At 29.9% G+C, this 12,363-nt stretch overlaps 1 protein-coding gene across 2 annotated transcripts; it reads left to right on the top strand.

Annotated features, from left to right (window-relative positions):
- The first annotated feature begins 490 nt into the window (after window positions 1-490).
- On the top strand, window positions 491-2,225 carry LOC110660131 (stemmadenine O-acetyltransferase-like). 2 transcript variants are annotated; one of them, XM_058128693.1, is made up of 3 exons: window positions 491-952; window positions 1,031-1,393; window positions 1,514-2,225. In XM_058128693.1, the coding sequence occupies exons 1-3, from the start codon at window positions 534-536 to the stop codon at window positions 1,977-1,979; spliced, it is 1,248 nt and encodes a 415-aa protein (XP_057984676.1). In that variant the 5' UTR covers window positions 491-533; the 3' UTR covers window positions 1,980-2,225. The 2 variants fall into 2 exon arrangements, with proteins under 2 accessions (XP_057984676.1, XP_057984675.1); XM_058128692.1 differs by having other exon boundaries at window positions 491-1,393.
- Window positions 2,226-12,363: the final 10,138 nt, after the last annotated feature.

Below are 12,363 nucleotides of genomic sequence, written 5' to 3'. Positions count from 1 at the left end.
TTAATTCACGCTTTAATAATGGATCAACTATTCAAGATATTTAAAAAAATAATAATAAAACAATTGATGAGACTCGAATTACACCAACTTGATGAGCTTTTGCAGCATTATATTATAATAATAGTCTTGGTTGGTGTATTAAGAGCATCTTGTTGTTACGCATTTATTAATTAATTTCATCATATAGAAAATCTCGTAGAAGAAAGCCTTCATAATAAGTTTAATTTATTTATTTTTATTTTTTATTTAATTTAATTTAAAAATTAAGAGAATTAAAAAATTGAATTTTTTTAATTTTTGAGTTTAAATAAAAAAATAAAAAATTTAATCTTAAAATATATATTGGCTCCCATTACGAAGTCTCTAATTTAAACAAGGGCGAGAGTCAAACAAAAAAAAAAAAAAAGGAAAAAGACTAATTGCATACAGACAATGAGCTCATTGACTATCTGCCCTATAAATGTATTATCCTTTGTATGCCTATAACTGCTTCGTAGGAGCAGCTTCTGATCTTCTTGTTTAACTCCAGAGAAATGGAGATTGAAGTAAAGCTGATCTCAAGAGAACTAATCAAACCATCGTCTCCTACACCTAACCACCTTCGCCATCTCCAACTTTCCTTTCTTGATCAAATCCAAGTCCCAGTTGCTATGCCTTTTGTCCTTTTCTACACTAAAAATGAAACCACCAAGAACAACTTAGCAAGATGCAACCAAGCAAAGAAATCCTTATCGGAGGCTTTAACCATTTTCTACCCTCTCGCCGGACGTGTTAAGGGCAACTCCTATATTGATTGCAACGATGAAGGTGCCCTCTTCGTGGAAGCACAAGCAAATTGCCAACTCTCAGAAATTCTTCAAAACCGTAATCCAAGCGACAACAACAAGTTCCTTCCTCTTCAACCTGATGAAGCCAAAGATTTAGCTGCTTTTTTCCAGATTACTTTCTTCAGGTGTGGTGGATTAGCCATTTCATTCTCTATGTCACATAAGCTTGGTGATGCCTTATCACAATTTATATTCCTCAACAGCTGGGCTGCTATTGCTCGTGGAATAACTGATATAAAGATCCCTCCCTTTGGCTCTGCCACTCTTTTTCCACCCAAGAACGTATCAGGGTTTGAGCCCAGGATGGCGATTATGAAGGATAATATTGTCACAAAGAGGTTTGTGTTCGATCTTACGACCCTAGCAGCTCTCAGGGCTAAATATACTGAAAACGGCATCAGCCCTTCACGGGTGGAGGCCTTGGCCAATTTCATATGGAGCCGGTTCATGGCAGCCACTCATACAAAAGAAAAGGATAATAAACTCCATATGATGCTTCATGCGGTGAATCTGCGGCCAAGAATGGAACCTCCCCTCTCAGAACTGCACTTTGGGAACATTTGCAGGTAGGAATGTGCAATATTTGATTATAACTAAAAAAAATGAAAAAAAAAAAAAATAATTGAACCAAATATTTTAATTCCATTATGTTCAATTATCTGTTAAATTTTAATTCGATAATGCAGGATAGCAATAGCAGAGGCTGATATGGAAGCTAAAGACGATGAGTGTTATGGAATTGTGAGGCGGATAAGAGAAGCCATAAGAAACGTGAACGTGGAGTATGTGAAGAAGCTCAAGGCAAGCGATGGGCACTTGAATTTCTTGAAGGAGAGGTCAAAGAGTGTGGCTAAAGGCGAGGTGGTTTCTTTTAGCTTCACAAGTTTGTGCAAATTTCCTGTATATGAAGCTGATTTTGGATGGGGAAAGCCTGTTTGGGTAGCCTCAGCTCGCTTGATTTTCAAGAATCTAGTTATTTTCCTAGACAATAAAGAAGGGCAAGGCATAGAGGCCTGGATTAACTTGAAGGAAGCAGACATGGCTAAGTTTGAGATTGACAAAGAACTTCTTGCACATGTTTCCTCAACTCCAAAAGAGAATAGTGAGTTTATGTTTCCGGCCCTGGAATTGGATGCTCGGTCACGATTATGAACCAAATCTGAATATATATATTTTTTAATATATATATGCGTCAAGTATATATATATATATATATATATATATATATATATATATATATATTTCTTTTTCTTTTAATAAGTTCTTAATTTCTTGGAAGTTTGAACTGTGTGTATTGTAATACAATACAGGAAGACCTTGAGTGAAGTTCAAAATAATACATATTGTATCCTTAATTTTGACATAATTAAATAATTAAATTATTTGTCGTTTTTTTTTATCTCTATTTATTTGATTTGCTTTATATCCATATCTCAAATCTCGATTCCTATAGTTTAGGATTTATAATTTTAAATAATTAAATAAAAAAAATTTAGTCATTTTAATTAAATTTAAATATTTCATAATTTTGGACTTTGATTATTTCATTAAATAGTTACATTGTTATTGTTTAAATACTACATTTATATTTTTTATTGTTTTATTTTTTTTATTTTCATCTTCAACAAGTTTGATAAAATACCTCAATAAATTTATATTTTTATATGCTTCAATTTATAATAGATTAATCGACAATATTTGTTTATATAATGTATAATAGAGTATTGATCGATAAAATATAATCAATTTAATATTCAAATGATTATATTGAAAAACTTTTTAATTTAAGGTATGTGTACTAATGAATTTAGAAGGTGGTTAACAGAAGACTTTCTTAATGGTCTATTTATATAAATATTATTAAATTTATTTTACTTAAATATATATATTTTTTTAAATTAGCTGTTTGGATATTTGTTAAAATTTATATTACTTATATTTACATATTAATAAAAAAATTATATATATATATATTCATAAATTTGAAAAACATTTATAATAAATAAAATATATGATTTGTTAAAAATATAAGTATAAATTATATTATTTAATAAAAGTGTAATTTATAAATTTTCATTAATTATAATAATTATATAATCTTAAATTTTGGCACTCAACATTTTATATATATATATATATTAAAAAATATGACTTTAATTTGGTTAAACAATGTTTTGTATTTTGTGCTCAGTTCTTAGTATAATAAACAATGTCGAATAGTCACTAAATCTACTTTTAAATTTTAATTAATTAGTAAACTTGTGTTCACAAAAATATTATCTATTGGCTTTGCCCGTGTAGCATCATCCACACACACACATTTAAGAAAAATAAATTAAAAAGGCTAATAGCTTCTTGAATCTTGAACTTTGTGCAAATTCTATTATTATTATTATTATTATTATAAGCTTCATTATTGATCGCAATTATGAATTAAATATAGGCCGGATAGAAATTATTCCACAAGGTATTTTTGGAGAGACATTAACGTTTTAAGCAATTACGCAATTTGGAACAATTAATTCCAATAAAATATTATTTTTAAATTGTAAATCCAAAATTTCTTCAATTTAGACCAATATTCGTTTACAAAAGAAGGGGTAAACTTTGATTTTATCCTTTAATTCAATTTAAATTTATCCGATTCAAATGATTTGTAATATAAGAGATTAAAAGTTAAAATTTTAAAACTTTAATTATAAAAATATCATAATAGTATATGTATATATGAGCATAGGAAGACTAATTAAGGAGAAATCATGGTACAATTAATTAACAACTCTCTATAATATTGAAAAAATCTATTTGTTTTATAGAAAATATATTTTTAAATTTTTAAAAATATTTTTTTAGTGTTTTGAGTAGTTAAAAAAATAAGTTAATAGAAAATATTTTTCTAATAAAGGGAAAACTAAATTATTTTTAAAGAAAATAACTAAAAAAAGTCATTTTTTATTTTGTAGACTTTGATAATCTTATTAGAATTAAATATGAAAATACTTATATATACATGATATAAATATATATTATTAGTTTAATATTACAACTAAATAATGAAAAATATTTCCATAGAAAATATTTTTTTAGATAACATTTTTTATGAAAAATATTTTTTACATATAAGTCATTTTCGGTTAAATAAACTGTAAAATAAACGAAGTCATTGGATACGAATTATTGGAAAAATTATGTTTTTGGTTTGATGATTTAATTAGAAATTTATTTGTTTTAATTGATTTAATTTTTTACTTAAAAATTAAATTAATAAAAAATAATATTTTCATTGAAGTGAGGCAATCCACACAAGTATTTGCTTCCAAATAAAAATATTAAATAAATCCTAATTAATATGGAAATATAAGAGACAAGAAGTCAAATTTTAAGAGTATTATTTTAATTATATAAACAATAAAACCAGAATAATATATAATTAATTACTATTAAACTAATTAATTAACAACTCTCAATATACTAAAAGGAATTATTTTGACTAAATCATAGTTATTAACTCCAATTTATTAGTAAATAAATAGTAGCTTGGATTAATCAATGCTATGGTCTTGGGTAGTTTTTTGATCTTATTACCTTAAAAAAATTAAAATAAAATAGCTGCTTGTTATTTTGTTTAATCATGTATACCATTAGAGCAGGCAAGGTGGAGTGTCAGCATCATCAATTTTTCTTTCTTGAAAAATTTATTAACTTGTAGACTTTATCATAGGGCAACACATTCATCTCATTCACTTAATAATTAATATTATATATATATAAAAAAAGATATGATCACTTTCATTCTCATATTTCACACTAGAGAGACATCGATGGTCAAAAATAAAAATTTATTCAATTATATCACCAAAGCCTCGTTTAATTTGCTAATTAATGTAATTTAATTCATCTTTATCTACCTTTAAAAAATAGTGAATGGAAAATTTCTCAAATTCAAATCTCATTAAAGTTTTCTTTAGAATAAATTATTTAAAAAAATTTAATTAAATTCTCATATAATTATATTTGATTTTTTATTTCTTTAAAAATAGTTTATTTTAAATTAAAAATAATTAAAATTTCATTTATAACCTAAAAACTGATAAAAAAAATTAAATCAATTAAATTGAACTCCCATAAAATTTTATTCTAAATTGAGGATAAACTTCCCTCTTCATTAGTTTCGTCATCAATTAATTTAGAAGTATAAGGTTTTATATTTGGGTTTTCAAAATTAATAGACAAAAACCTAATAAGTCAAATACTAAATTTTTTTTTTTTTAATATATATATAAAATTGAGAGTGGAGACTCAAATTTAACATATGTGGATAATATATATTTAGTCACTATAGCATGTCAGGTTAGGCGACTTTTTATTTTACTCTTCTTTGATTTTTTATGCAGAAGTACGTTAATTGATTCCATCTTGAAAATACTGATAAATTTTCTTGAAGAAGGCATCTTACAAGTTTAGACATTAATATCTCTTAACATGTTATAAGCAATACAATCTACTGCCATATATATATATTTTTTATGATAATTTATAATTAAGTCTTTGAGTTACGATAAAATCTATATACTAATCTTTGGTTTGTTTTTAATAACGATATCTTTAAATTTAAATTTCATTACTAATCAAATTACTTCATGTTATTAACTTTTTTTGCAATTTAAAATAATTTAATTGCTTAAGTTTTATTTTATTAATAAAATATATAATTCTTATATATAAATTTTATATTTAAATAATTATTTAAATAAATAATTATTTAATTATAAAATTTTAGTATAAAGACTATTTTATTAATAAAATATTTCAAATTAAAAAATAATAAATAAAAATAATGATTAATTTAGACTATATAGATAAAAAGGAAAGGGTATACTATTTCCATGAATTCTGGCATTAATTATCACTTTGTTTGCATATTTAAAAAAAAAAATAGCTTATTTAGTCCTTCGCTTTCATCAATTATTAGATTTCTCTATCTAATTTTTATTAATTTAATCTATAATCACCACTTTAAAAAGACAATCTAATGAGAAAAAATTTTATAATTTTAATTTTATTCTTAATTGTCATAACATTAAGAATAAATAATGCTAAGGCTCAAAGACTTATAATAATTTATTCAAAATAAAAGAAAAGTTATTTCTAAGAAAATGGGGCGTGCTTACTTCACTGTACTATCAAAGCTAACTCAAGAAGGAAAAAGTATCAAAATGTAACACTTTGATTTTTTAAATAATTATTCTGTGTAGTCACTTGAGTATTATCTGGTTTAGTGGGCCTAGAAGGGGCCGTATGATATTGTTGCTATTGTGGGCCTGAGGCCTTCTGTATTGCGTTTTGTTGAATTTTCATGCAAGGGTTAGGTCTAGTTACAAAGAAAATTTTGTCAAAATTTCGGCAATACCTTATGATTTATTCTTGCTTTTATAGATTAAATTAATTGGCTAATTCTGTCAGTTAATTAATAGAGGTCAATGTATATGTATAGGTGAATAATGTCAGCCAATTTTCTTCTATCCAGTCGAACTAGTTGCAGTCGGGTCATCCTCTATGTGATTAAATATTTATTTTATGTACAATTTCAATATTATTATGCTTCTGACATGGTCATGCACCACTTATCTATTTATATATATATATATATATATATATAGTTAAATATTAGGCATCCCCCCGTAATGCATTTGTATTTGATGAATACTGTTTTAATTATTGTGTTTTGATAATCTGGAGCTGTGTGAGTGTGTCGGTGTGCGTGTGGTGTGGTGTGGTGTGATGGATATGGGTAGGACGGGCAAATCAACTTGAGCTAGTCTCGCATAGGGCTCGATCCTTTTTTATTTTTGAGGAAGTCGGGGTGAGTACGACTTTGAGTTGATCTCGTTGACTCCCGCATATGGATTATTAAGCGAAAGTCTAGCTCGATTTGATATCGCTCACAGGCTTTGGATTAAGAGAGCTAGGTAGGAGGGATCAGCTCCCCATATATGTATGTGTGAGTATGGGTTGACAAGGGTGCGTGAGTGCTCCAGATTATCTTTGATGTGATTTTATGTGATTAATATGACTTGTATGAAGACGATGCATTTCATCTCTAAGGATGCATTAAAATTAGATAGTTATAGAAATTGTATGTGAATAAATATTTACTCTTTGAGTCAAACTCTCACTCCTGTTCACTATTTTTTTAGGTTAAAGGAGAGCTCTTCTTTGAGTTTAATCTGCTTTCATTCTTCGCAGGTCTACTTGCTATTAATTTTATGTTTTGTACTGTTTAATATAAATTCTAGTTCTCTGCATGTGTAGAAACATATCATTTAGTTTGGGACTGTAACATTTATCAATTTGAGATTGTAATATATAAACTTTAGGTATGTATAATTATGTGGTTGGAGACTTAAGATGGATGAAGGAGTTGAGCTCCCATTGATTTTATTTTGGATTATGGAGGATTAATGGGTGAGCTGAGCTCCCCAAATGTATTTTTATTGAGATTATAGGTCGGGTGAGTTAATAACTCATCGTTGGATAGTCCCTTTTATAGTCAGACTCTGTCCGGTTGATTTCTTGAAATTAGGCTCAATATGGGCTTACTGATGGGTTAGGGTTTAGTTGGGCTTACTACGGGCTTTAGGGGCATTATGTTGACCCAGGTTCTAGTGCCAGTCTAGCCCATAATTTGGGTTGTGACAAGATTGATATCAGAGCTTAGGCTTTAGATCTATGGGAAAGAGTATAATTGAGAGTGTAAAGGGAGTCTTGTTAGGAGGTCATATGCGAAGTATAGGATCCTATTTCGTCTTTTTATGTAATTCCTTATTTCTAGATTCTGCCTTTTTCCTTGGGTAGTGTAAGAATACTCTAGTTTAGTATTTCAGTTTTCATGGAGTACATGGTGATGTGAATTAGGGCTAGCAGATGTATTAAGATCTGTAATGGGAATGCGTACTCCAAGAAATGCTATGTTTCAGTCGGTATGGGTTTAAGTGGCGTGCCCATCTAGTGCAAGGCATGAGAACATAAAGGTGACTTTTGGCAGTATAACTGCCCTAGATGAGAGTGAGGGTATTACTGTTGGCAGTCATCAGTGGATAGCCCAAGCAGAGAAAGTTATAGTATCAGTAAATCAGAGAGAGATAAAAGATTGGGAAACTGGTCTTTTGGGACGTACCGTAATAACTATGCAATATTCTCAATTTTTATGTTATAAGCTATAGATTACAGTATTGACATGGGATTATTGTATAGAGCTGCGTGCTTTCCCGTGGTGCACCAGGGTGAGGGTGTTTGCAGACTGTCTCTGTTTTGGTATAGCTATGCTAGAACAGAGTTCTATTTTTGCAGAAGAGTTTGGAACTCTTAGTTAGTAGTTTAAAACCCTTGAGCTAGAATATCGAAGGTCACAGTTGGGCGGTAACTATAGTTGATGACTCAGTTATCCTAACTTGAGAGCAGAATTATAGCATAAGTGACACGAGGCTAGAGGTTTTTAGTATGGTTGTAGTATAATGATGACACCTACTTAGTGAGATCATCTGGTTTCCGATATGAGATCTTTGGCAGTATTGGTGTTACAGTGGACGTATTGCCTAAAGTTAATAAAGATAGCACCTCCTTTGTGTGACAGTGGAGCATAAGTACGGCTCTACTCCCTAAAGGAGACTAAAGGTTATGAATAATATTCGTAGCCTACGAAATGGCATTCTAGAAAAGTTTATAATATAAAAAGAGAGCTGACAACCTTATATATAGTTGTGGTAATGTGGTAGATGTAGTACCTCTCTTGCAGTTTGTTATGTTACAAAGTATGGAAATGTCTTCTCAGGAGAGATAAAAGAGTACCATTAATATAATAATCTATGGAATGATGTCCTAAATGGGACTATAGTGTGATAGAGAATAGTTGGCTCAGGTACCCCTCTTAGGGAGAGTACGATTTTCATTGCAAGGATCATAAGGGATCAGATCATGATAGATGCAAAGCATTGGAGTAGTAAGGGAAAAAGGGGATCCTGTAGATTCCCTCCTTGATGTATTAGAGGGTAGTTTGTAGCTAAACAGAGGAAAGGACAATGATTGCAAGTCAACAAGAATAAGTCATTGAATGTCAATAGATAAAAGAAATTATAGAAATGAAAAAAAAATTAAATAGTTGATTTGGATGTAGTAGAGAAATAACACGAATGCTAGTGGAAGTGCTAATCAGAGTGGTTAAAAGACCAAATCTGAGTAGTATAAAGGTGAAGACGACCTAGCAGACACACTGAAAAGTGCAATTATCTAGCATAGTTGTTAGGTTAAGAAGAAGAATCGAACTAGGGAATAAAGTAATCAAGATTCTATTTTGGGTAAGATAAAAGAAATGAATTAAAGAGCAAATCGAATAGCCAAGAATAGGACAAGATTAGGAAGATCAAAGTAAAATATAAAGTACATAAAGTGTCATCTTAGGCAAGGTAAATAGGATGAACTGAAAAGTAATATTAGAAAGCCCACAACGAGATTACATGAGTGAGGATAGTTGTCAAGATATAGGATCCAGAAGTGTAGGACTTAAAGTAGGTCATAGTTCGGCAGTGTCAGGAGCCAAAGCATGGAGTTCAGAGTTGCAAGATATGGATCAAACTCTATCTATTCCTGTTACCAAGATGAAGCAGGTAGTATTGGAATAAGATCCATTTAAACTTCTAACAGTGTGAGGAAAGTTAGTTGAGGGATGCAACCAGAGTAGGAAAAAGTAATAGAATGTGCAATAGTTTCTTGAACTGTCCTATCAGGCAAAGGAGTGAATTAATAAGTGGTAAGTTAAATAAAAATTAAACCTAATGGTTCAAATAAGCATGATGAGCAAAAGGGATAGCGGAAAATGGCACATAGGCTTAGGTCATGAGTAGAGATGGCAGAATAGCAATCATGGGATCTGTGATCAAGGGTTAGGTAAGCATTTTCAGTATAACCATTAGGATCACTTTGTAAGGAAACATGAATGAAAATAAGTTACAAAACAATGGTAGGAGATAAGAGCAGGAAGAGATACATATGAGTGGTAGTCACAAGTCACTGAGAAATACAAGGATAAGAGTTATGGCAGTAAGTATGATTGGAATAAATTCTAGAAGAGTTTGTTAATGTGAGATACCTTCTAGAGTACAATCAGATGTAGATATGCAAAAGAGCGAGGGTAGGCATATAAGGTAAAAATGGAGTATAAGTAGAAATAAAAGCCTTATAATTCCTCCCAGAATGAGTAAGAAGGAAGAAAAGTCGAATTAAAATTCCTGTCTAGAGTCACTACACATCCCATGTAATATCTCTCTTTTGCATGGGTCTAGGCCATGTAATGGTCTGTTCCTCTTGGTCCTTTGATTTTCTTTGCACAGAATGTTACACGGGTTACATAAAGTTGCATGAGTAACTTTTCATGGGCCATGCACTTCAATGGCCTATTGTATCATGCTACATGGGTCGTGTAGGGTGATTACATGCCCAATGCAATTTCTTTTGTCTTCAAAACTTGACTTTCAGCCTCAGGTTCTCTTCTAGACCATCCGTTTTTCTAGGATTCATCAACGTGCCTAATATAATATAAAAAATCAAAGGATTGGATTGGATTAATGGGTTTTCTAAAATATAATTAAAAATGCTTAAAACTGTACTATTAACTAGTTAAATATGAATGAAAATGCAACAAATGTTGTTCTTAAATGCCTATATAATATGAATGCATGAAGAATGAGGGCAAGAGTCACAAGTACACACATTAGTATGCAATAAAAGTAAAGTAGATACCAAAGTGGTGCCAAGGTATGGTTTTGAAGGACAAGTGTTCACCCTTGTTCTAATCATATAGTTTTTGATATCCCTTGTTTGTTCAAAATTTAAGGACAAATTTTATTAAGGGTGAAGGATTGTAACACCTTGATTTTTTTTTTCCAAAATATAAATTCTATAAATATTAACATTACTTTAATATTATTTTAATTCTAATTTAATTTACTTTTTAAACGTATTTAATATATAAATTTATTACAATACCATTTTATTTGTTGTTATTAATTTAGAAAAGAATTTTATTGCTAAAATATTGTTGATGTAATTATTATTATTATTATTATTATTATTATTATTATTATTATTATTATTATTATTATTATTATTTGTTTTAATTAAATCTTTATTCAAAGGAGTTAAAATAAATTGGACCTATTTGAAGAATGAAAAGGGACTAAATTGCATAACCTATAAAAGATGAGGGGCTTAAACTGAAATTAAAAGTATAAAAAAATTAATTTAAAAAAAAAATGCATAACAGCCCCCTTCGTTCTTCCTCATCACCCAACCACCCTCTCCCTTTTTTTTCTTCTCCTACCAACAAGCAATGCGGAGATGTCCCACAGTTGCTCCAACATTTTCGGCCATCGTCTTTCAGCCATGGATGTTGGTTGAAAGCTTCATTGACCATGGAGAGAGAGAGAAAGATGATATGTCAGGTAAATCAGTAGTACAATATAATGATTATTGCAGTTGATATCTTATAGGAAGAGATGATGAAACTTCAAGAAGAAGCCCAAGGGACATGGGTTGAACATTTTTCTACAGACAACAATGTGCTAATGGTGGTAGGAAGAGATTTCAAGTTTAGCTCATGCTTTTAACTCTAGAAAACTACATACGCAAGGGAAATTGTGTTAAGGTGACCTAGCTAGCGTTTAAGAAGTTGTAAGCACTAGTTCATGCACAATCTCCTTAAAAGAAGATGACATTAAGTGTATACCTAAAGTTAAGTATGAAAGGATGATCAGAGTAGCAACAGGAGTTAAATCGAGTTAGTTACCAGGGCTTGCAACCCTTTTGAACTATAAGCTAGAGGAAGTATTATTTGTGGATAAGTTTTAGTGAATAAAATTGCTGCTGATGGGTAAATTTGAGGCTGAAATTTGAAAAACTATGGGCAATATATGTGTTTATATTAAGGAGAATGAACACATAAAGTATCTAGTCTAGAGTTAAGGCATAGCACATATTTTCCACAGCCATGTTAGTTCATATGGAACTTATAATTTCTAGGGCTTTTATCTAACTTTGATAAGCAATTTCCTATGAAGGATAATAGGGAATGATAATATTCTGATGGTCAAGTTGGAAAAGGAAATAGAAGGAGAATTTTCTGTGGTCAATTATGAGTGATACATAATGTGAAGGATGTGCTGGTAAAAGTCAATTGTAAGGTTAGAATTTTAGAAGTAATGGAATTAGCAAATCAAGCTAGAATTATGAATCAATAAAAAGGTTAAAGTTAACATTGATGGGATGTATATCTTCAAAGGAAAATGCATAAGGTGATGAAAGACAAAAGAAATGGTATGAGAGGAACACTAAGGGATGTTTAGAATGAGTTATGGTAAATTGGCAGGTTGACGAAGTGGTGGAGCTTTGATTCAAGTGCCAGTGTGTTAGAAAGTAAGTTAGATAGTAAGAAGTTTTAAGCAGAAGTCAAGAAATTCCTTTTTTAGGAAAGGAGTAAGATATG

The sequence above is a fragment of the Hevea brasiliensis genome, chromosome 10 (assembly GCF_030052815.1).
Source record: "Hevea brasiliensis isolate MT/VB/25A 57/8 chromosome 10, ASM3005281v1, whole genome shotgun sequence".
Classification (NCBI taxonomy): Eukaryota; Viridiplantae; Streptophyta; class Magnoliopsida; order Malpighiales; family Euphorbiaceae; genus Hevea; species Hevea brasiliensis.
This window is presented reverse-complemented; position numbering and strand designations above follow the sequence as displayed.